Below are 24979 nucleotides of genomic sequence, written 5' to 3' on the forward strand. Positions count from 1 at the left end.
TAATTGGTGGCTGCGTATGTCTGCGGCGGTTGCAGAACTGATTTTAAAACACTCCACTTCTCAAAGCGTTTAGTACACGCGCTAACGGTTCTGGTTCTCAAAGCTACCAATCATCTTTACGTGTCATCAGATTATTGGATGTTTGGTGCTTGACTGAGATAACGGGCGCGTGGGAGATGGATCACGTGACATTCGCAGTCACCACTCGCGTGATAACTGAAAAAAACAAACAAAATAAAAAATGGATAATTTTTTTTTTTTTGTCTTATTAATGTGATATAACGTCAAACCCACACCACTTTAAAAATCAGAGCTTTATTTTTTTGCTTTCTCTCCAAGAGAGAGTCTTCAGTCTTTTGATTTTTTTTTTTCATGGCGAGAAATCATAAGTTTCGTATTGATTCGGGTTACATGGAAGAACTGAGGTTCCGTTCTCATCCGTTCGGAACGTCCGTCGAAGGATTCAACTCACTCAGCCGTAACCACCGTGATCATCCGTACGTTTCCGACGTTGTGGTGGATACACTCTCTGACCAGTTCTCGTCGCTCTCTCTTCTCCCTCCTCCTAAACCCAGACGTGTTCCTACTTTACCGTCATCTCTCCAGGTCCTTCCTTTTTTACACACTCTCTCTGTTTCACATTTTCACAAGTTTCATTTTTTCCTCTGTTTCACATTTTCACATGTTTTAGTTTTTCCTCTGTTTCACAGTTTCGAAACTTTCATGATGTTGTTTTGGTGTGGCTTTTTTTTTGTTTTTTCAGTGTTTGAGGTCTAATGGTCCAAAAGCTGATCTGAGATTGTACGGAGAAAGGTCCATGCTTGAATCGTTTTATGAACTTCATCTTTCAAGGATCCGCAACCGCAAGAATGAGGTAATAAATAAAAATGCAAACTTTGTCACTTTCTTTTGATGATATCCTCTATCTTTCTCTCTCGGTCCATCGTTTTTTTATTTTATTTTGAGTTGTGGTGGTGGTTGCAGTCACAGCAAGATAGAGCAAAGGTTTTACAGAAACAAGAGGCACGGTTGCACAGTAGAGGTTTGGTTCATCGAAACTGCAACGTTTTGAGGGAATCTGTAGGAACCGGCGTTTTCCACCCTCTTCACCGTCCAACTACTACTAGTACTCAGACTTTTAACTCCCTGAAGAAGCCTAGTAAGCGACTTCACTTTTACTTTTCTTCTCTACGTGTTTCCATAACTAAGCTTTTCATTTACTCACTTTAAGTTTGAAAATATCTTTGATTCGAGTGGGAGACTAAGACTTGGTTCTTTGCTTTGTTTTTGGTTGGTACAAAACTAAAAAGGACAAAATCTCTGACCTTTTTTTTTTTTTGTTTTTTTTTACTTGGAGCCAAAGCAGAACAAAGGAAACGGAATCAAAGTGATAAGAATGAGTTCTTGACCAAAGCAAGGAGAGGAGTAATGACTACTGCGAGTACAAGGCAGGAGGAGCAACAGAAGGATGAGTGCCATTATCATTTGCCTCCAGACATGGATTTCTCCAAGGACTGGACTTTTTGATGGGACAAGTTCGAGTAGTTACTAATAAGCCTTAATAAGTAATAATTAGGAGGTCTTTTGGGTATTAATTAGGAGGTAAATAATACTCATCAGGACAAAGTTTTAAGATGACTAAGCGTGATTTCAAGGTCTAAATGTCCTTTCTTTAGATTTTGGTTCAGTCAGTATGTGTCTCAAATTCAGAATTGTACTTAAATGGCGAAAAGTAGACAACTTTGATGATGTTTAAGTTTGCTTTCATTAGTTATATAATCGTACTGTTATATACACTTGCTTACTTGCATCAAAACGTAGTAATCTTATGGTGTTGGGCTGCTGATTCCAACAATTCATTCTCAGTGCCTATTGGGCCAAAGATTTGCCTATATCCAAAATATTTTGGAGTTGTTTTGAGTGTTCAAAATAATTTTCAATGGACAATTTGATTCAGTAACAATACACATTTTAATAAACATTTAATATTGCTCTGCATTGTAATTGTAGTAACGAATCCTATAAATAAAGTTACTAAATTACAAAATTCTGTAGTTTCTATGCTATTACACAGATTGTTATCAGAACCAAATAGCCAAATATGCGAAAATATTTGATTAGTTTTTTTTTTTGTTATTATCAACCATCCAAGTGGCAAGTGCAACCTATGTCTAAACATTTGTCGGTCTCACTATATGTCGCTTGAGTGTACATTTCAATTGCTGTTTTTGGAGCCATCAATAATAATATCCGTATATCGAATGTTCTAATCTGTTTAATGTTACAAAATTTAACATTTCCTAACTCCAAAGCATAATACAAATAAGATGTAAATAAAAAATTAAGAGACAAAGAAATTAGTCAAGAAAACAATCAATGGATAGTTGAAAATGTATGGGTGGGTTAATAAAAATAAGTATGAACTTTTCTGTTCTGCACCGAAAAAAGATCAGAGCACCTTTCTTTGGGTAGGGTAATTTCGTCCTTTAAGAGCTCATCCTACAATGTGGATAGGTCTAGAGGGAAGTTGTGAGCATTACGTTCATGCATAACATAAACATGAATTTCTTGCAATTATTAATCAATTGTTTGCTTAGCTGATACAGTCATGGGGGGGGGGGGGGGGGGGGGGGACCTTGCACGAATAATGGTAGGGTAGATGAAGCCACACTAAAAGTTAAATATCATAAAGTCATAAACTTTAAGAATATCAATTTATGTCCACTCCTTCCTTTCCCTACATTTTTTTCTATCCATAGATAAAAGATACATTTCTTATATAATTCGAGTTAAAAGTTAAAAACACATTCATCCGTATACATTCTACTTTTCTACACGTCACTTTTTGAATGCTAATTATCAAACTAAAAAATCACACTTCTTACCTAAAGACACTGCATCTATATGACTCATTATTTTCTAAAAGCCTAAGCTAAGTGTAAATAAGAAATAAAAATGGTGAATAAAGTCACAAAACTATACCACTTCTAAATTACCAATATAAATATTAAACATAGCTAGTCTCGCTCTCACTCTCTCCATCACACATACATCTTTCCCATCCATCCAACGAAGCCTAGTGGCAAACCCGTAAATATATAATACCAATGACTAAAGATTGCGGAAGCCACGGCGGTGGTGGCGGAGGAGGAGCCGGCAGTCGAATCTGCGGAGCAATCATCGGCTTCATCATCATCGTCTTGATAACAATCTTTCTCGTTTGGGTAATCCTCCAACCAACAAAACCAAGATTCATCCTCCAAGACACAACCGTCTACGCCTTCAACCTCTCTCAGCCTAACCTCCTCACTTCAAACTTTCAGATCACAATATCTTCACGTAACCCAAACTCCAGAATTGGAATCTACTACGACCGTCTTCACGTCTACGTTACTTACCGTAGCCAGCAAATCACACTACGTACGGCCATACCTCCGACGTACCAAGGACATAAAGAAGACAACGTTTGGTCTCCTTTCGTATACGGCAACGCTGTCCCCATCGCTCCTTTCAACGCCTTGGCTCTAGGCGATGAGGAGAACAGAGGGTTAGTCTCGTTGATTATACGCGCCGACGGGCGCGTGAGGTGGAAGGTTGGAACTCTTATCACTGGTAAGTATCATCTCCATGTCCGTTGTCAGGCTTATATGAATCTAGCTGATAAAGCCGCCGGAATTCATGTCGGCGAAACCGCCGTTAAGTACACGATGGCCAGTAGGTGCAGTGTCAACGTTTAGGGAAAAAGGACACAACCTTGAAGTTTGCTTTTACTATTTTCTTCTACTTGGATAATGTTTTTGCTTCTATATCGTTTAATTCGTCTACCCTTTTGTTTCTGTATGATCTTCTCGTAAATTTATACTGTCCATGACACTATAGTTATATACAATGTTGTTGTTAGATTTTTAGAATCTGCCATTCGCCTATACTTTCATGTCACATAAAACTTTTGGAATGTGTATTTTTGTTAGTGGACTTAGATCTGAAATATGCGATATCAATTTCAAAAGTAAAATGTGAGGAGGAGAATGATTGGAGGAGATAAGAAGGTTTCGACTTTTCCAATATATCAGATTCGAAATAAATATATGAATGATATGGAGGGGACAATTAAATCAGCTTTATAGATGTTCCGTTTGTCTTTTTATAGTGTTTTAGATATATGTTGTTATTTAATGATATTGGGAAGTCGGCAGGCACATTGTTAAAAAATAAGGATCACATGCGAATAGAAGTAACTAGGGAGGGAGTTACAGTTATTAGAATTCACTCACGAAATATTACATCGTAACTTTTTTATATAGAGACAATCAGACAACGTTCTTATTTAGTAACCGTTATGAAATAGAAAGGAGCTTGTCTTAATTTAATTGTGATGGACTTAAAAGAGCATAGGCCCATATTTTTTTTTTCTTTTTTTGCTCTTTTCCATTTTTTATGGCATCTTCTATTAAAATCTTCCAATTTTAAAATTTCTTTTGGGAGAAAACATGATATTTCATTTTTCTTATGTAAAATACAAAATCTAATAAATACATTTACTTCAAAAGAGGAAAATGTAAAATCTCTCGCCTCTACTTAATATCTTTTTTGAAAGAATGAGAAAAAAATAAAACTCAGACATAACTATGTTGACACAGACGGCCATTTAGGTTCTAGAAACTAGAAAAGTATAATTAGAACCCAACGTACGAAGAGAGATCACATATATGATCTTATATAAATACGCGTTATTGGAAATTATGGGGCAATATCAGAAGCCTACTATTGCATAATATTAATACTACGGTCAAAAATTCAACCAAATCCCGCGTAGCGTGACAATACCTTAATCAAATAAATTGACCAACGCATAAATGAAAAAGTGTATATAAAGAGGACTTACATCAACCTCTTTTAGCCATATATACCCATTCATTCCAACTCGATCTCCACAAAATTACTAAAACATGGCTGAACAACCTCTCAACGGTGCCTTCTACGGTCCATCTGTCCCACCACCGGCTCCCAAAGGCTACTACCGACGTGGGCATGGTCGCGGCTGTGGCTGCTGCCTCCTCAGCTTCTTCGTCAAAGTCATCATATCCCTTATTGTCATCCTCGGTGTAGCCGCTCTCATCTTCTGGCTCATCGTCCGTCCCCGTGCCATCAAGTTCCACGTGACCGATGCGTCCCTTACCCGCTTTGACCACACTTCCCAAGATAATATTTTAAGGTATAACCTAGCCCTCACTGTCCCTGTCCGCAACCCTAACAAGAGGATCGGAGTCTACTACGACAGGATCGACGCTCATGCCTACTACGAGGGAAAGCGGTTTAGTTCCATCACGTTAACTCCTTTCTATCAAGGACACAAAAACACAACCGTTCTCACACCAACATTCCAAGGCCAAAACCTTGTTATCTTTAACGCAGGACAGTCTCGGACTTTGAACATGGAGAGGGTCTCCGGTGTTTACAATATAGAGATCAAGTTCAGGCTTAGGGTTAGGTTTAAGCTTGGGGACTTGAAGTTTCGGAAGATTAAGCCTAAGGTTAATTGTGATGATCTAAGGCTTCCTTTAAGTACCTCCAACGGAACTACAACCTCCTCCAGCGTTTTCCCGATTAAGTGCGACTTCGATTATTGAGTCTTAAGTCCTGTTCTAGTCCATCACATACATTGGTTCGTTTATTTTTTTTCCCCGCAACATTTTGACTTACCTTATGTAGAGCCTACTGTATTCATATGTTCATCTTCCCTTGTTTATTGTTTATATATAAAAATAAAACATTATTTTACGTATTTGATATTTACTAGTCCGCATTCTGACCAGAAAAATATATGGCGGTTTCAATTTTACAGTGACATCTACTAATCACGCGAGTTATTGCAAATTAAGAGTGTGAAAAGGAGATGGACAAGACAATTCAATTCAAATTATAATCAAGTGTCTGCAAAAGACTCTTTGACGAGTCTTTATAACATTTGTTTTCCCTGGTTTGGTTGTACTCTCTGTTTTGGGTGTCTCTATCTTTTAAAGTTGATTCAATATGAAACAAGAGAGTCACACAAAATTGTTAGAATAGGTCGATGTGACAAGATCTACGTCTGGGTATATATATATACTAATACTCTGTCCACAAAATCGCTATGAAATGGATCACTGACTATAGCTTTTATTATACAGTAGAAGAAGAAACAGGGAACCCTGTAAGCCAATAAGAGTTTTGAATTGTTCTCAGCCTTCTCGAAACCTCCGAATCAGTCAGACTCTCTGACAATAAACTGGTTGCAGTCTAAACCAGACCTCACCCACAGATAACCTACACTAAATTCTTCTTAACTAATTCGACATCAGGCATAGCTTGAAACGTGGAATTCGATCCTTACTTAAAAATGGTTACTAATCATTTTAATAAATACTTATAAATCAAACTTAGACATAACAATAGATACATATCTGTAAATATCAAGTATAACCATATTCGAATTTCTCTGTGATTCTTGAGCTGTCAATTAACCATACTTGTTATGGTGATCAGTTTTTTTTGGATTGTTGATCCTAAAAGTTTTAACAGGTCGTAGAGGCTAACGAAGATATTAGCCTGTGTACTAGGTAGTCTGTAACGGGCCTATAGGCACCGCACCATGGTGTACTATTGTCATTGAAAATTTAGCTACAGGGTATGAAAGCAAAAGATTCTATAGATTTGCTGACTAAATAAGAAGTAAACTTATCTGATACAAAAAGATTCTACAGATTTGGTGACTAATAAGAAGTAAGCTTATCTGATACGCATAGTGACCGATTCTTCAATCAAAGATATGGTTTAGCTCTTCATTTATTTTAATTAAAGCATCTTAACAAGGCATTTAACGGAATCGAATCCTGGATTCTTGTGAGACACTTGTCCGATTACGTACCTTGTGATCAGAGTCAAATTGCAATCTCAATGTCACAGTTGCATAAATAATTATATAAACAAAAACAGATTGAGTGTGGGTTATGAAAATCAATAAATAGAGGCATGCATATAAAGTATATACCAAAAACTTTATATATAAAAGTTAATTTTCTTTTTATTTCATTTTATTCTGGAAGAAAAATTATATTCGTGAAATGAATGCAAGTCCATTATATTTATAAGAGAATGTTATATCAATTTTAAGTCATAAGTATAAAATTCAGTGAGTTATTTTTCTTAAAAATAATATATCATCTACGTAATTCATAATTTTATGCATATAACATTACACTTTCAATATAATTTTCTAATTTTAAAAAATTACGTGTGAAAATGTATTTAATATCTATTTATGTAGTTTCTTTTTTTTTATATATTTTCCCATGGTAAGTTTTGTAGTAATAATGACAATTGATTTATCATAGTTATAAGAATATATAGTTCGTAACTAAAAGTGTTTGGTAGATAAAATAGCAGATTTTAAGAAATAAAAATTAAAAATGATGAGAAAAGAAATATGGGTTTGACATGTATGCAAAATGACTCCGATTCATATTTTTATCTTAAAAGTTTAATACACATTCTAAACTATATCGTTAAGGAAAAAAAGCTGTCACAATCTGCGGAATCCAATTATAAGTTATAGCCAGCCTTACCTGGATCCTTAACCAAATCTGTATACTTCTTCTTCACATAGATATCTATCTTTTGTTTTTTTGTTTTTTTTTTTTTTTTTGTGCAAAACATAGATATTTATCTATCTATAAATAAAAAGTTTAGAAAGTGACAGAACCCAAAAAAAAAAAGGAAGGAAAACGACAGAAAGAGACAAAAGGAGAGAGATAATGGAAGAGACAAAATCAAGATTCAGGAGGATCTGTGTCTTCTGCGGAAGCAGTTCCGGCAACAAAACTACTTATCACGACGCTGCTCTCCAACTCGCCCACCAACTGGTTTCTCTCTATTTTCCACACTTTTATTTACATCATTCGTCACTTTATTATGCTTATTTAAATAACTAATTAAGAATTCTATTACGATAAACAGATTTTGGTTTTTACTAGTATGAAGTTATATGTCAAGTATTTTTCCATTTTTGCAATACATTAATTAAACCATTAGCTAAAAATAACTTCAGAGATATACAACTATACATGAAGCATCAAGGTATGTGAGACATGTGTATTATTTAAGTGCTCGATGTATAATGGATAATTAATTATCATATATCACTGTGTAGTTTTATTATCGTTTAATCTTTACATTAAGCTTGAAATTCACTTCCTCAATTAACAAAATCCCACCATGCTTCGTGTTGTGAATTAAAAAACCTAATGATACTTATAAGTTATAACTAGTAAATTTATATATATAGAATAAAATGTACTTGTCTAAAACACTAATAAAACACACATATTGTGAAAGGTGGAGAGGAACATCGATTTGGTGTATGGAGGAGGAAGCGTGGGGCTAATGGGTCTCATTTCTCAGGCTGTTCATGATGGTGGTCGTCATGTTCTTGGGTATCTTATCTCTCCTTCTCTATATAAATACATAGTTATTATTAAAAGGTTATTAAACAATATAAATTTAGAGGTTTCAATTTTTCTATACGTTAAAGGCGACACTGCATCATTCTTTTTTGTTCTTCCCATGTTCCTGTCCTGCCTTTCATATGGGTAACATTATCATAAATAGCAATTCGATTGCTCCGAGATATATGTATATACTTGATAAATTAATATGATAAAAAACAAAAAATGCTCTGGATTCGCTTTTGTATATTATTTATCTAGACAAAATCTATGGCCAATGAGTGAAAAGGCAGCTGCATGTCTTTAGCTCTACTTAAACATATACTAATAATTGAAGTTTAATGTTTCAAAGAAATTTGAACCTTAAACCGAAAGAAAATAAAGAAAGGATAAAAAAACTTTGACCATTACAAAGTAAGGTGACTATACGAAATTAATGATTTAATATATATCTATAAGTGATAATTATTTACGTTAGATGTTGATATTATGCGCAGGATCATTCCGAAGTCTCTAGCACCAAGAGAGGTAAATTACAAATCTACTCTACATTTTTTTAAAAAATGTACAAATATAGCCGTCGTCATATGATCGTCAAAAATATATATTCTATTATATTCTGTGTCGTCAAAAATGATGTGTTTTTAGTAAAATATATATGTGAATCAAAACATGATTATATATATATATATATATATGTGACGGATATGTGATAAAATGATGTTGTGTTTAGATAACCGGTGAATCAATCGGAGAAGTTATAACAGTATCGACTATGCACCAAAGGAAGGCTGAAATGGGTCGCCAAGCGGATGCCTTCATCGCACTTCCTGGTTTGATTTTTTCTTTCTTTATACTCTTTTTCAATTTATGTATTTAAAAATATTAAAGATGTCTATATATCTATGATCATGAAGATTGATAAATTAGTGTATGTGGTGTTATTTGACAAACAATAAACAGGTGGATATGGGACATTTGAAGAGCTGTTGGAAGTTATCACCTGGTCTCAACTTGGAATCCACACTAAACCGGTAATTAAATTAAATTTGTGTAGATCATGAAATACATTACTTTGAGTTTTCGGCCGGTAATCACGTTTATCCGACAAAACATAGTTAAAGAAATTAGAGATATGTTTGTTAAGTATGTTTTTATCGGCTATATGTGTCATGCATGTTTCGTAATAGAATCTACGCATGTGGGTTGAAGTTATATATACGCATGGAATAATGTCTTAACTAAGGTTGTGAAATCTTTATTATAATGTTAATACTAAATTCATAATTGAAGAGAACTCCAGAATCATATCGTACGTACGTATTAATTCTGAATGCTTATTAGAAATTGATTGAAACATGTAAACAGACACATACATGAAGACCCCTTTGTACATAATGTGAAGTTAAAAAAAAATGTAGGTGGGACTATTGAACGTGGATGGATTCTACGATTCACTATTGACGTTTATAGATAAGGCAGTGGACGAAGGCTTTGTCTCATCCACCGCACGTCGCATCATCGTCTCGGCTCCGAACGCTCCTGAATTACTTCAACTTCTTGAGGTTTTTTTTTTACGCCTTTCGCTAAACTTTTATTATTCTATTTATATATACACTAAATGTGTCAAATGCCAAAAGAAGACTAGTAAACTGGTTAACCGCATGTTTGTAATTGCAGGAGTATGTTCCAAAGCACGACGATTTTGTGTCCAAAATGGTGTGGGACGATAATACGTACTGACGCTTTCACTTCAGAAGGCGACTTAATTCCCTTAGATTTGTCCATTCGTATTTTAGTCTACTTTTTTTTTTTTTTTTTTTTTTAAGATTCGTTTCGCCTTGGTGATTATTCAAAAACTTGATTTTGTGTCTTAACACATACACAGAAGTCTTTATAAAGTAACAGTGTAATTTTGTTTGGACAATCTCGTTCAACGTTGTTGGATGCAAGCTAAGACTGGTTCTAAATCCTTGACGATGTGACGAGTTTTTCATATATAAGTTTTCAAAATCGACTATTATCATTGTTTCAGTGATTGTTAGAGCAAAAAATGTCATGCTTCTAAAAATATGAATGATTCGTAACGGTTTTGTTAGGCATAGTTTAGAGGAAAAAAAAACTTGATTTACTTGAAGGGAAAAAAATTTGTGAAATAGATTAAATCCAACACTTGCTTTAGTCTCTGTTTGTGGTGACACAAATCAAGTTACAAAAGATGTAGCATTTATACGGCCCAGTGGGCTTTATAAAAAGAAGGGAAACCAGAAAAGAGAGAGAACTCCAACGAAATTTTGATTTGCAATAAACCGGTTAAGTTTTGATTTAAACCGGATCGGTTAAGGATATGCTATCCCCTTGCTCCTTTCCTTTCTCACCAAAATCCCAATCTTCAAAAATCTCACACTGTTCCACTCTTATCCTTTCATCATCATCACTTTTACCTTCACAGAGCCAGAGAGAGAGAGCTTCATCGTCAATCGAATCATCCATGTAGTGGTGTGAGATGTCTCTTGAACAATGCAACAAGAAGCTCTCTCTTTCTTCTCTTCCTCTTTCCTTTCCCTTCACCGCAGTTTCCCCACTCTTTCTCGCATCCGCTTCCACCAATTTCCCGCACTTTCCTTCAAACCAAACACTTCTTCTTCTTCTTCTTCTTCGCTCTTCAAATCCCCAGATTTCACCAATTTCACCTCCACCTCAACAACAACAACCACCGAAACCCTAGAATCCTCAATCCACGAGAAACTCATTTACCTCGATTCACTCGGAATCGATTTCTTAACCCTAATAAATCGTCACCCTCCTCTCCTCTCCACCGCTCTCTCCGCCGTTAAATCCGTCGTCGATTACATGACCACTCCACCGATCAACTTCACCTTACAAGATTTTCGCCGACTCGTCTCCATGTGCCCGGAGCTTCTCACTTCGCCGTTAAACTCGCACACAATCCCAGTCATCACTTTCCTCCTCCGCGAAGTCGGCGTCGACTCAATCTTCGACCTCCGTCAAGCTCTACGCCGTCGTCCTCGTCTCCTCGCTTGTAGCGTCGATCACCAGCTCAGACCAACGCTTTACTTTCTCCAGAGAATCGGAATCTTAGATCCGCATAAACACACGTATCTGCTCTCTTGTAGCGTTGAGCAAAAACTCGTACCACGGATCGATTACTTCGAGAAGCTAGGATTCTCTCGGCGTAGCGCCGCCGCAATGTTTCGGAGGTTCCCGCAGCTGTTTAATTACAGTATCGCTGAGAATTATGAGCCCAAGTTGAATTATCTGATGGTGGAGATGGGGAGAGATGTGAGAGAGATACTTGAGTTTCCTCAGTATTTCTCGTTTAGTTTGGAGAACCGGATTAAACCGAGGCATCAGGCTTGTGCGGCGAAAGGAGTGAGGTTCCCGTTGCCGGTGATGTTGAAGACGAATGAAGCTGGGTTTCGGGATACATTGGAGGTATGTTGTGATTCTTCTCCGCCATTGAAGACCTCTCGCCTTGTTACTGTACAAAAGAGTCTTGATTTATAGAGTTTTGTGCCTAGGGAACTTGGAACGTTGGAAAAGAGTAAGTGAGTGAGAGTTGTTTTCTTGCTTTTTTGTTTCTCTATATGGGTTTGGAGAATTTGGTGAGAATTCATGTGGGTTTGCTTTTGTTTTAGGTACATTTTTTTGTATTGAATGATTCTGAAGAACTCATAAGAATGAAGAAACCGGTCTCTCTGCCTACGTTTTGAGACACGAGAGAGAGAGAGAGAGAGAGAGATGGTAAGATTATATCTTGATAAGAATGTAGATTCTTGGTAAGATTATACGTATTGTTGTGACCGAGAGTGATCAAAGTGTATGTAAGATCAGAAACCTTGTTAGAGTTCCGATTTGCTCAGAATTTGTGGTTCTACAATTTGGAGAGACTGGTCAAGATGATGAATATGCCAACAGGTTAGCGTTATCAGTTAGTAATGATTGGTCTTTAACATTTCAATCGTGGTCGAATCTTGATGATCGAGAGCTTGTTAGTCTTTATGGTTCCTAAAACTTGCCATTGGTCTATGATCAGATTCTCTGTTTTAGGTGTTTTGTTTCGGGTTCCCTTTAGATTGCGCTCGCGACAAACAACTTGGTTACCAACGATACCTCACACGTTTGACTCTCCTATAACTTATAAGCATTGTCTTTAAATCCAACCCTGAACACCAACCCGGAGACCTTTCATGTAACCAATTTGAAGTCCGGTATAGTAATTTCACTTATGAAAAGTATGAGCTGTAACTTGATAACAACATTACATTATCTCGTCTCAAATGGGCTTTTGTAACTTACGCTCGTAAAAACATAAACTACAACACTCTCTCCAGGTGAAATTGTTATCAAACGGTGAAAGATGAACGCTTTTCTTGTGACCACCTTACGCTGGGCACGAAAAAAGCGGTACAAAAACTTTGCCACTTTAGGTGTTCTTACCATTTTGGCATCTTCTATTTATTTTTCTTAACTATTTTGTATAACTTACCATTTTTTTTTGGTCGTCAAAACATTTTTACCGATATATATATACCATACCCAACTTATCTACACTTTTTTTTTCTTTTCTAAATCAGTTCGCACTGTCATACAACAACAACCACAAATGAGTACAAAAGGATAAAAATAAATTTCAAAACCAGTGGGTTGTTCTATAATTATTAATATGAAACGGAAGCAGCAGCACATGTAAATACATAAACAAAAATTATATCCCAATCTATATTGCAGAAATCTCTTACCGACTACACCTTTAAAAATAAATCAATCACAGATTCAAAATACAAGTTCTCTAGATCACTCTCTCTACTTCACCCCTTAAAAACAACAACATAAAAAAAAAAAAATCTCAATATTCCCGTTACAAAAAGGAACAAAAAAGTAATAAACGTAAAGTAAGTAGGGTCAATCTAAAACCAAATACAAAACTCCGGGGCACAAATAAAATAAAAAATAGTATAATATTAATGTTTTTTTTTTTTTTCATTTATGGATTTTTATTAATTAATAGGTGAAGGCTTTCCCTTCCCTCCACATCTATCCCAACATAAAATTCCCTCCTTCCCTCGTTTTCTGCTCTCTTTTCTTTTTTTTTTCCTTCTTCATTCTTTCGTTCTTCTTCTTCCTCTTTCTCTCTCTCTCTCTCTCTAACACTAAAAACCCTCGTTTCCTTCAACCGCCGTCGTTTTTATCATCATCGGAATCTAACAAATCCGACTCACGTTTTCACTACGATCCATGTCTGGTATCGTACGATCTTCACCCGGTTCTTCTCAGCCGCCACCGCCGCCGCCGCACCATCCGCCGTCATCTTCGTCTCTCGTTACATCTACACCCGTTGTCCCACCTTTACGTCGTCACTTAGCTTTCGCCTCAACAAAACCTCCGTTTCATCCTTCCGATGATTACCATCGATTTACCTCTTCTTCTTCGCTCACTCATAACACCGATAGGAGCTTAGTTAATAATGGCTTCGGTGTTGTAGATCGGGAGGAGGATGCTGTCGTTGTTAGATCTCCTGTGAGTTTAATTTTTTTTTTTTTTTGCTGGTGCTTTCGATTTTGGGGGTTTTCGCCTGTGTGAGATTGTTATTTTTGGGTTTCGATGATGTTTTCGGATTTCGCTTGCTTCTGACTCTGATTTTAATTAGATTGTTGTGGATTCATCCCAATTTTTGTCGTTAATTTAGCTTCGCGATGGTACATTTTGCCCACAAATTTGTCTGATAGTGTGGTCTTCAATTTTACACCCAATTGACTCAAATCGGCAACGATTTCTTCAATTCCTATGTCATATGAGCTTCTGATTGTGCAATTTCCTTGCCTGGGGTGTTCAATTGTGTGTGAAATTGAATTTCAATTGCTCCCCTTACATTGTCATCTCTACCAATTTTATGTTTTGAGCTTCATCAACCTCTTTTATTTAGTTCCTGTAAGTATCCTATAAGTATACTCTTAAGTTGATTCTTCATATAGTGTTGAGCATAAGCTAATTTGATATCCAAGTATTGGTGTTGGAAGCTTTATAAAGCCTTTTGGATGATATCTCTTTTGACCCAACTTCTTTCAAGTTAATAACAAGTTGATTTTTATTCTGCAGTCACGGAAGAGAAAGTCGACAATGGATATGGTTGTTGCTCCATCTAATAATGGATTCACAAGTTCTGGTTCCAATAGCAGTCCCTGTAAAACTCCTACAAAGACAGGCAGAGTCAACATCAAGTCAAAGGCCAAAGGAAATAAGTCAACTCCTCAAACACCCATCTCAACTAACGCTGGTAAGTAGGATTGTAGGTTGCTGCCGGTTTACCTTCATCATGTTCTTTATCTTTGGTGTTCTTGACTACTGTCTACTCCTTTTGGCCTTGCTGTATATTAGATTCTTATTTTGAAACTATATATCATGTCTAGAGCAACAAGTAGGTTGAAGGGCTGATTATTTTTTTGTCGGTAAACTTGCAGGTTCTCCTGTACCACTAACTCCTTGCCGCTATGACAGTTCCCTAGGTAATTTAGCAACTCTATTATCTCTTTATATTCCGATACCTGTTGTAGTGTATGTGAAGTTGCTGACATAAAGCTGGCCAGGTCTCCTTACAAAAAAGTTTGTCAATCTAATTAAACAAGCCAAAGATGGAATGCTGGACCTAAACAAAGCTGCAGAAACATTAGAGGTCCAGAAACGACGTATATATGATATTACAAACGTTTTGGAGGGGATAGATCTCATCGAAAAGCCTTTCAAGAATCGGATACTTTGGAAGTGAGGACTTTTTATGATTTAGTTATGCTATATAGTATGCTTATGTAGTTCGTACCTAATTTTTCCGCGTATCTGCTTCATTGGGATATTCCTTAATCGTTTAATTACATATAAACTCACTTGATGATCAATAAACTTGCTTAGGGGCGTTGATCCTTCGAGTCCTGACGATGTGGATGCTGACGTATCTGTAATACAGGTGTAGTGAAATAGCATACACTTAAACTTCATTTTGCATGTAAATCGTAAAATACCTTGCACTTAGATTCTCGCTTTGTTTGATTAATGATCTTATTTTCTCCTTACAGGCAGAAATTGAAAACCTTTCCCTCGAGGAGCAAGCATTAGATAATCAAATCAGGTTTCATAGCATTCATTTAGAGAGTTTTGGGTTGTTGTGGTTAATCTACTCAACCAATGTTGACGCTTAACAACTTTTCTTCAGACAAACGGAGGAAAGATTAAGAGATCTGAGCGAAAATGAAAAGAATCAAAAGTAAAAATCTCTGTTGTTCTATCTTTTTATATGGCTAGTTTGTTTCTGCTATGAGATGGTGCTATTGTTATGATGGACACTTGACTAATCCGTTCACATTGTCCAGATGGCTATTTGTTACTGAAGAGGATATCAAAAGTTTACCAGGTTTCCAGGTCTGTCTTTCCTTTTTCATATGTTTAATCCTTAGGTATTTGATCAACTGGTTGTATGTATGTCTATCCCAAGACTTACTTGTTCACTTATAGCTTAACTCTCTCTTTGCTGTTTCTGCAGAACCAGACTCTGATAGCCGTCAAAGCTCCTCATGGCACAACTTTGGAAGTGCCTGATCCAGATGAAGTTAGTCTCTTTCAGCGACTATAGAAGACATCTGCTATTCTTTGTTAGATTCCAATACGTTCTGATAATGTTTCTTCTCTACTTGACAGGCGGTTGACCACCCACAAAGGAGATACAGGATCATTCTTAGAAGTACTATGGGACCTATTGACGTATACCTCGTCAGGTATTTATGCCTTGGCTTCTAGTTTCTTCTATCTTTTCAAAGTGTTTATATATATACCAAAGCAGAATTTCGTTTTAAAATTGAAATAGTAGTCACCCATATTTAACATAATCAAAGAAAATGTCTTAACATATAAAAGGTTTAGTTTGGTGTTTACTTATTAGAATTTTTTTCCCAGTTAGCAACACATAGAAGCATTTCCTCCTGGAGTAGCTATAAAACAAATAATAGAAACGTTGTTATTCACATTTTTGTTCATTCGATGTATACTCTACTGATTGCGGTATACCGATAATTGAACATAGCAAAACAAAGATTTCTTCAGTTTGAAAATTGACTCTCTCGTTTACATGCTTTTATTCAGCGAATTTGAAGGGAAGTTCGAAGACACAAATGGGAGTGTTGCAGCACCACCAGCATGCTTGCCTATTGCTTCTAGCTCAGGATCTTCAGGACACCATGACATTGAAGCCTTAACTGTTGATAACACAGGAACTGCTATTGAGCATAACGTGTCTCACGATCATCCTCATCCTCAACCCGGCGATACCTCTGATCTTAATTATTTGCAGGAGCAAGTAGGAGGAATGCTTAAGATTACTCCCTCTGACGTTGAAGTAAGTCATCTTCCTGCTTATTTTAAGATACTCTAGAAGACTAAAAAAAGAAACAGAGAATTATGAAGTTGTGCACAAGAACTTATTAACATCTCTCAAAATCTTTCTTGTTTTGATGTCAGTCTTATATTTTTGCAGAATGATGAGTCGGACTACTGGCTTCTTTCAAATGCTGAAATTAGCATGACGGATATTTGGAAAACGGACTGTATCCTTTGCAAATATGCAAATTGGTACTCTCTTATAGTTCAATTATCTATCTGCATATGATAATTTAAGCAATCCTTAACTATAGCAAAAGCTGTTATCGATTGGGAGTATGGAATAGCCGACGTGGGTACTCCACCACCGGTAATGGGTGAAATAACACCAACCGCTGTTGACTCAACACCGAGATGATCCAATACCAAACACACATCTCAAGTTCTGATCCCAAATGTGTTACCTCACAACACTCCCAAAATCAATTCCAAGGAGGGAGCAAATACAGAACCTGTACGAACCAATGGCAGGTGCGTTCCATACAATGTACCATTAGATTATGATTCATTTATCGGTAGAGTAATGTTGTAGAGGGGCACCAGTTACGAGAAACTAATGTAAGTTTAACAGAGAATGCACTTCATCGGCTGCATTGGTACATTATTTGAGTATAATTTTTGACCGTCCAAATGCATCATTACGTAACAAAACTCATTTACCCAAACAACCTGTATCCAGATTGAACAACCTAGCCAGAAAAAGATTAAGCGAAACAAGCAAACAAATGTTCTCGCTGTATTAATGCATACTGTTTCAATTTACATAAACACAAGAAAAAATTCAATCTGTATTGTAGTTTAAACAATTCAAAACTTTCATTTCACTTTTCTTTCCTATATATCTTCAAACAAATTAAGGAGTTCCGTCGAGTCACGTTAATATGTACGTTACTATGCTGCGGACTGAGTTCTGGAGTTAGAACGTCGGAGCTTCGCTCGAGCATCGGTGAGGGGTGATCCCGGAATAGTATCAGGAATATTGACTCCGTCTTCTCCATTGAATGTCCCGGCTGAGTCTCGGCCTGGTGTTGGTGGTGGTGTTGGTGGCGGCCACTTCCTCCCTCTGCTCGTTTGCTTTTCTAGCGATCGCAACGCAGACAGAGATTTGTTCAGCGGTCTTGGAGCCCGCGGTGACAGTGGTTCATTGTCCATCTCTACCGGTGACTGCGCGTTCACGTTTACGTTCCGCTCCATCGGCTTTGGCAGGAGCACAAGAAAAAGAAAACGTGTTAAAGCTGGAACGGTAATTATAACACATACAAAGCGTAAGCACAGAACTGCGTTTACGCTAATTACCCGACTTGAATACTAGTCACTAGATAGTATCGATATATGCATTTATGGGGCAAAACTAGAGTGATACGTACGTACCGGTGGGCTAGCTGCAGCGGCTGAGAACCGGACCGATTGGGCGAGTACGTACTGAAAACCCTGGATCAAGGTAGATTGACCAGCCTGTGCACGATATTATATTAATACCGTTTATGGTATAACAATGTCGTATAAATTATAAAAATCTAGAAAAAAAAAAAAGGACCTGGGCAAAGTTGTGGAAGTAGAAGATGAAAAAATCCCAAGCTCGAGCTCGCAACTCCATTATCTTTCTGTCAATCTCTGTCTCATGTTGAGCCATGTATGGCTTCAACAATGTCTCATACACATGTCTCGTTCCCTTCATTCATTTTTTAAAGTTATTAGTAACCATAAATTTTATTTACTAAACAAACTATATCCATCATCTAAAAAGCAACATGTGCCATTTACCTTTGTTTTGGGGTACCATAGATATACGAAGAAGACTACTTTCATCTCTCCGTATAACGGTAACCTGCAAATAATAATTAAAGGCATAAATCAAAAATTTGATGCATTTTTAAATGTGGATTTAGGGCATAAGTCAGTTAACTAATATTAAAACCCTACTACTTACCATGAGATAAATATATCGCCAACCCTCTCAAATGATGAAATTAGCGCCAAGAGTATCCTAATTATTCAAATACACATGTTTAATAGATTAATATCTTCCAGTTCATACTGACAAATAACTATTATATTTAAAATAAACAATACGTGCATCACATACATTGAGATTACATTAATAAAATCCTAATAGAAATTGTACCAGTAATTCCCAAACTATTAGAGACCAAATACGTATACTTGTAGAAAAGGTTAGGTGCATCCAAAAGAAAAAAAAAACTAACAGAGAAATCCAACTTAACAGTATTTTGTTGTCTTCTATCTTTTTATATCAAACAAACCAAAAAGAGAAATATATATATATATATATAAATATCTATATTTTTTTGTGGGATATATATATATATATATAACAATGAGAAAAAGGGGATGACAATATATATAAATATTACCAGTATTGGCACCAAAATCTGAGTTCCTCGATATCAACTTTGTTCTTCTCCACCGTTTTGAAGCATTCGAATGCAGGGTATGTGTACCCTAATATTAATCTGCCATTTAATATTATCACCATTTCAATTAAACATATACATTGATCTAATCTAACTATAATTAAAGAATCAAAGAGAAATACTTTTGAAGGAACATTAATAAAAAGAGAAGAGAGATTATGGTAGGACGACATACACAAGGAGTCTGATGATGAAATCTCCCAACATCTTCGACCAAAATCAGAATTTCCTGATATACAAACATAACAAAACCGATCCAACAATCATTTAAAACCCGAACCGATCATTCTTTTTTAATATTCATCACGCGTATGGCAAATGCAAACGAACCTATTGAAGAAGATCAAAGACGTTAGGGAAGATCTCGTCCTCGTAAGGATTCTTGAACGTATGAAGAAGAATGTTATGATCAGAGAAATTGAACCCAAAGGATCAAAACTGCAAATGAAATCAAACTATGTGTGTTAGTTACCGATTTTGTATATAACAAGAAAAGAACAAATGTATAAGTTGTTATAAACAAGAAACCTATATTTAGGGAGAGGGTGTCTCTCCGGTTTAAGCAAAGAAAAGAAAAAAACAAAAACTTTGAATCTCAAAAATGATGAACAAAAAGAGAGAGGAAGATTATGAAGACGAGTAAATTCTATAATTGGAAAATACTTCAGGGTATAGAAGACATTTTTTAATTTTTTTTTGGTGTAAAGTAAACGGTTATAAAATTTCTTGCCACAAACGCTACTTGAATTTGTGGGTACGAGGAACGGGTTTATCGTTTGACCGTTATCTTCTATTCTTGTGATTTTAACATTTTCATCGGAAATTTACAAAAGACAAGTCCTTCAAGAATCAAAATTAAGTTTTGACTGAGTCACACTTAATTAAATCCAATAAACAAATAATATTCTGCTGTCCTTAATTATAATTTTAATTATAGTATTCTACTATTAAAAACGATAAATTTATTAACTAAAAGAATGAATTCCACTAGAAATTCCATCTATCCTTATCCGATGGATAATTCGAATCAAACCTAGTCTTCTTTATAAAAATTAAAAATATATCTATATTAAAAAAAAAATTCAGGAAAACCTAGTCAAAATTGCAAAACTTTATGGGTTAAAGACATAGTCAACGCTTCAATGGGAGTATCCCGCGTTAAGCTTGATGATTTACTTACTATGACTTTCACCGTAATCTAATTACAATGGTGCAAAGTGCAAACTGAAAGCAAAAGTAATGTAACTAATCAAAAATATATTTAACTCAAGTAAAAATCAATTGGTTAAAAATCCAGTGATCAGTAGTGAGTGATTGCTTATGTTACTTACTTATATTTTACACTATGTATCTCAAATAGAAAATCACATCGATGGACAACTTGATACATGATGTCTTTACGCTAGATCGTGGTCTGGATGTCTTTAGGCTAGATCGATCGAAGGGTGGTAGGAGGAGCTACGGCCTTTGGGTTTAAATCCGTCTTGAGTGACACATTTTATGAAGGCTCAGTTTAAGGCGTTTTATAAAGCTCATGAAGGCCCAATACAAAATACATTTTAAACAAACTTTACTTGGACGGTAATGTTAAAATCTAAAAGCTGTAATTTGACTAATTCTTATTCAACAACTTCTCTGATTCAGTCCTATATATCTAATACTCTTTTTATAGAACCAGTGGAGTAAGTAAGTATATGTCAAATTAATGCTCAGGCTGTCATGGATATAGACATTTACTTATGTTTTAAAACGTTCACACAATTTAAAAGATTTTACAAACTGTCGACGTTGAACATCAAATTAAATATTATTGCGAAGAGTTTACTTCTCATTAATCCATCTCAGTCACCACATGCACCCTTTAATACCAATCCAAGTAGATACTCTCTCTCTCTCTCTCTCTCTCTCTCTCTCCCTCTCACTCACTCACTCTATCTCTCTTTCTCTAATAACAGTTTTCTCTAGACAGTAAGTAACAAAAAGAGCAAGCTATGACGACCGGCAAAGGCAAGAAGAAGAAGATGGTTCTTAAGGCAGTCTCTGTTGTAGACATCGGTTGTAGCAACTGTAAGTTCCCAAACTTGTCTTCTTTTTTCAGCCCTTCTCCCAAAAAGCCCCGTCACTACTCCTCTACTTACGGCCACTCCCACTCTTCCAACACCACGGCCTCCTCGTCCTCCGCCGTTCCATCCACCTCCCACTGGTTCTCCGACACCTCTTCCTCCTCCGCCACACCCTCCACCGCTGCCGTCGCCGTCGAGAAAGACTCCGACGATCCTCACCTTGATTTCCGCCAGTCTATGCTTCAGATGATTCTCGAGAACGAGATTTACTCCAAAGACGACCTCAGAGAGCTTCTCCACTGCTTTCTCTCCCTCAACGAGCCTTACCACCACGGCATCATCATCCGCGCTTTCTCCGAAATCTGGGACGGAGTTTTCTCCGCCGCCGTTAAACGTCGTGGCGGCGTCCAAGAGTCTCCACTCGTCCACCGTCATGGCTCACGTGCCTCGAACCGTAACCACTACCACCGAACGATGTAAAACTTGTTTTTTTAACTAAGAAAATATGCCACGTCACCAATAATGTATTGACACGTTGACTATCCATTTTACCTACTACCAACGTGTCAATATATTATTGGGTTTGTGCTTTTTAACTTTCTTATCTGTAGCTTTGGGATTTTCTTCTCTGTCTTTTTTAACCAAGTGTAGGCGACAATGGTAGAAATATTTATAATAATATTGCTACATGTTTCTATGTTAATTTTTGTTGTTGTATTCGGCCAAAATCGAGAAAGAATAGAAGTTTTAAAGATCTGTTTTGTGCATGACACTCGTGACTCTCATTAGGACGATCGATGACGTGAAGGTTCCCCAAAACAAGTACACGTGAAATCTTTTTATTTATTTATTATTCACATGATATTATGCAGTCCATATATCACGTAAGATATTGTCAAATGTACGAAGTGGGCAGTACAGTAATATTTTTATAACCCAATATTTTTGAAATGTTAGGTTTATTTTTCTTTTCAGATATGAACCGTGCATGTTTAAATTATACTTGCGGACTGTATATCTACATTATATTCGTCACTTTTCTCCAATAGATAATACTAACTTATTTCTGTTTGGCCTATATGTATTAAATTTTGGGGTAAAAAACCTTTTCGCAATGAAGAATTAGATAGAGATATGGATTACAATTTTGAGTAGTTTATGGGGACCAACATTGAGAATAATACTTATTATGGAGTAAACTCAGAAGTACGTACAGATCTTTACAATATGTGACGGTACATGTTGTTAATTAGCCTCATGTGCTATCTAAAGATGTGTTGGTATGTTGAATACCGCTAATTAAGTTTGTTACTAGTTTAAAACCAATCGTTTGGCCGTGTGCTAGTATCTCGAGTACCAGACCACGGATTTTACATCAGTCCAATGTTAACCCTTTATTGCCAATTTCGGACTGTATGCTGTACTTTGGAAGTGTGCCAGTATAATGTATTTTTCATCATAATGATTCATTACTACCCTCATAATAACTCATAAGTTTTAAAGTCATAATGAATACAACAGTCATAGAAAAGTAGCGAACCTGTGGATTTTGGCGGTAAAAGACATGAGGGTGCATTGGGATTTGGTACTCGTAATAATTAGACAGAGTGTGTACATAAATAAATAGCGAGGCAGACACTTATCTGTACTGTTTTCTTACTTCTTCTCCTGTGTATTTTATTGATGATGATACTTTGGACGAACCCTTCTTACAGTTTCCTCCTATATGATTCATCCTTTAAAATATTTGCAATTTTTCTTGTTGCTAAACTAAGTAATTTTTACTAGTAATTATTAGTTTTTGTCTAGTGGTCCACTCAGGTCTACAGACAATTCAAGAAATTACATTTTCTAGTAAAAGTTTTGTCGTAAGACATTTAACATTGGTCCCCAAGGTATTTAATTCTTCACTGACCCAGTAATTTCTAGTTCATCAAGGTAATTGTTTAAAAAAATACTGTTCTTTTTTTTTTATTTAAAAAAATCGTAAATGGTATCAGCTTCAAGAAAAGTTAGAACTTTTAACTAGTGAATAGTGATTGTATAAGTACTATTAGCCAAAACTTAATCCCATAAAAGAGACACTTGGTGTTTTCTTTTTAAATCTAAAACTCATTCGGTCTCATTCATTTCACATACATTTAAAAAAAAAAAAAACTTCTAATCGATTATTAAATTTTTTTTTTGACATTACATGAAACTCTTTTGAATTTATAAAGTTCTTAATATAAATTAACGGGATAACATAAAAGAAGAGGATATCCATTATTTTATAAGAGAGAAAAAAATATTTCAAAATCCACTTTGTTCGCTTGGACCATCTGTGGGGTGACTGACTGGGTGGTACCATTGGTACGTAGTACCGCTACAAAATCAAAAGTTCTTACGTACCACTACAAATCCAAAGTTTTTACACTCAAAATAGAAAGTACTTTGTGTAATCAGTCACCGATCAACACATTTAGACTGGTGTTGGTATGTGTGTCGCTCGAAAAATTGTGTGCGCGTAGAATTAAACCAAACGTTTAGAATCAGAGTTATACCGATCTGACCGAGTGGTTCGATTCCATTTTAGAAACAACCAAAATCACATTTAAAATACATACAGTACTTAACTTCATCCAACTAGGCTATACTACTACTGGTAATATTTATGATTATAAATACATGCATTGATATTAATGTTGAAAGAATAATCAATGGGTGCTATAAATATATGACCCAACTACCAAGTAGTAAATATGGTAATCAATATTGAAGTAAATTTCAGATTAGACTAAGCAGCAACTAGTAATTATGAGCTCAGACATCTGTGAATAAAAGAAGCATTAACGATAAGCAATAAAAGGAGCAATAACGATTCTGTAAGATTCTCGTGGCTCCTCCATTAATGACTTCAGAAGCAAAATTTCTCAAAACTTCTGAAATTTTGGCCTATACTATAGATTTGTATTGTACCATTCTTCGTTTGTAACCATATCTAATGAGTAATTTGTGTTTTCAATACTGGCAAATTAGAAGGAAATCGAGATTAATCTCTAGAATATATGAAATGCCTGAGTATAATTCAAATCGCATTAACATGACTTGAACTCTAGTTCCCAAATTTCTAAAATTTAACTACCGATCACCAATAAATTATTATTAAAAGTTTTTATCTTTTATAAATAATATATATAAAGATAAACTACAACACATGAAAATCTTTGCGGTAATTTGTTAATTATAAAAATTTGTATTTGATTTACTCAATACATTTTATAATTTTTTACATTTAATTTATTTAGTTTCATACTCTGATTTCAACCCGTTTTCGGTGCATGATACAATATTCAAATCCATTAATTATATAAGTTTGATAAAATCCAGAAAATATATTAAAAACCCGTATTGAAGAATTCGTGTTTAGAAATCTCGATTGTTTTTGATTTATTTTTTTAGTTGTATATACTATATTGAATAAAATATAGCATTTGTGATTTTTTTAGATTTTAATACTGCGTAAATATGAAGTGAAAAAAAATATTTAATAAATTACACATATGATAAATTG

General features: G+C 35.6%; 6 protein-coding genes and 2 pseudogenes across 12 annotated transcripts; 7 read left to right on the top strand and 1 right to left on the bottom strand.

Annotated features, from left to right (window-relative positions):
- Window positions 1-302: 302 nt before the first annotated feature.
- Window positions 303-1767, top strand: LOC104785935 (uncharacterized). Of its 2 annotated transcripts, none has more exons than XM_087452880.1 (4): window positions 303-606; window positions 764-874; window positions 985-1159; window positions 1358-1767. In XM_087452880.1, the coding sequence occupies exons 1-4, from the start codon at window positions 373-375 to the stop codon at window positions 1525-1527; spliced, it is 690 nt and encodes a 229-aa protein (XP_087309006.1). In that variant the 5' UTR covers window positions 303-372; the 3' UTR covers window positions 1528-1767. The 2 variants fall into 2 exon arrangements, with proteins under 2 accessions (XP_087309006.1, XP_010509531.2); XM_010511229.3 differs by having other exon boundaries at window positions 1367-1767.
- A 1229-nt stretch (window positions 1768-2996) lies between these two features.
- LOC104782011 (NDR1/HIN1-like protein 12 pseudogene) lies at window positions 2997-3911 on the top strand (annotated as a pseudogene).
- A 990-nt stretch (window positions 3912-4901) lies between these two features.
- LOC104792371 (NDR1/HIN1-like protein 10) lies at window positions 4902-5785 on the top strand. The gene has a single exon (XM_087454029.1). The coding sequence runs from the start codon at window positions 4950-4952 to the stop codon at window positions 5628-5630; it is 681 nt and encodes a 226-aa protein (XP_087310155.1). The 5' UTR covers window positions 4902-4949; the 3' UTR covers window positions 5631-5785.
- A 1970-nt stretch (window positions 5786-7755) lies between these two features.
- On the top strand, window positions 7756-10410 carry LOC104792372 (cytokinin riboside 5'-monophosphate phosphoribohydrolase LOG2-like). The gene is made up of 7 exons (XM_019246399.2): window positions 7756-7901; window positions 8374-8471; window positions 8981-9011; window positions 9217-9316; window positions 9447-9517; window positions 9905-10048; window positions 10164-10410. The coding sequence occupies exons 1-7, from the start codon at window positions 7794-7796 to the stop codon at window positions 10224-10226; spliced, it is 615 nt and encodes a 204-aa protein (XP_019101944.2). The 5' UTR covers window positions 7756-7793; the 3' UTR covers window positions 10227-10410.
- A 400-nt stretch (window positions 10411-10810) lies between these two features.
- On the top strand, window positions 10811-12384 carry LOC104792373 (protein SEEDLING LETHAL 1, chloroplastic). Of its 5 annotated transcripts, none has more exons than XM_087454500.1 (3): window positions 10860-11939; window positions 12026-12052; window positions 12143-12384. In XM_087454500.1, the coding sequence occupies exons 1-2, from the start codon at window positions 11004-11006 to the stop codon at window positions 12050-12052; spliced, it is 963 nt and encodes a 320-aa protein (XP_087310626.1). In that variant the 5' UTR covers window positions 10860-11003; the 3' UTR covers window positions 12143-12384. The 5 variants fall into 5 exon arrangements, with proteins under 5 accessions (XP_010516807.1, XP_087310626.1, XP_087310625.1 ...); XM_087454499.1 differs by having other exon boundaries at window positions 10867-11939; window positions 12026-12048; XM_010518505.3 differs by lacking the exon at window positions 12026-12052 and having other exon boundaries at window positions 10811-11939.
- A 1109-nt stretch (window positions 12385-13493) lies between these two features.
- LOC104792375 (transcription factor E2FA) lies at window positions 13494-17559 on the top strand. Its single transcript, XM_010518509.2, has 13 exons — window positions 13494-14024; window positions 14604-14781; window positions 14966-15010; window positions 15092-15266; window positions 15411-15465; window positions 15575-15627; window positions 15712-15762; window positions 15869-15917; window positions 16039-16104; window positions 16194-16270; window positions 16635-16887; window positions 17026-17095; window positions 17189-17559. Exons 1-13 carry the CDS (start codon window positions 13743-13745, stop codon window positions 17284-17286), a joined length of 1452 nt encoding a protein of 483 aa, XP_010516811.2. The 5' UTR covers window positions 13494-13742; the 3' UTR covers window positions 17287-17559.
- Window positions 17560-17632: 73 nt separating this feature from the next.
- On the bottom strand, window positions 17633-20134 carry LOC104792376 (HVA22-like protein j). Its single transcript, XM_010518511.2, has 9 exons — window positions 19892-20134; window positions 19694-19801; window positions 19539-19592; window positions 19304-19402; window positions 18859-18915; window positions 18693-18756; window positions 18466-18600; window positions 18300-18383; window positions 17633-18125 (listed from the first exon to the last, which is right to left on the bottom strand). Exons 3-9 carry the CDS (start codon window positions 19568-19570, stop codon window positions 17820-17822), a joined length of 777 nt encoding a protein of 258 aa, XP_010516813.1. The 5' UTR covers window positions 19571-19592; window positions 19694-19801; window positions 19892-20134; the 3' UTR covers window positions 17633-17819.
- Window positions 20135-21193: 1059 nt separating this feature from the next.
- On the top strand, window positions 21194-22180 carry LOC147942923 (transcription repressor OFP6 pseudogene; annotated as a pseudogene). The gene has a single exon (XR_015559573.1). The product of XR_015559573.1 is annotated as a transcription repressor OFP6 pseudogene (transcript).
- The last annotated feature ends 2799 nt before the right edge of the window (window positions 22181-24979 follow it).

The sequence above is a fragment of the Camelina sativa genome, chromosome 6 (genome assembly GCF_030686135.1).
Source record: "Camelina sativa cultivar CO46 ecotype springtype chromosome 6, ASM3068613v1".
Classification (NCBI taxonomy): Eukaryota; Viridiplantae; Streptophyta; class Magnoliopsida; order Brassicales; family Brassicaceae; genus Camelina; species Camelina sativa.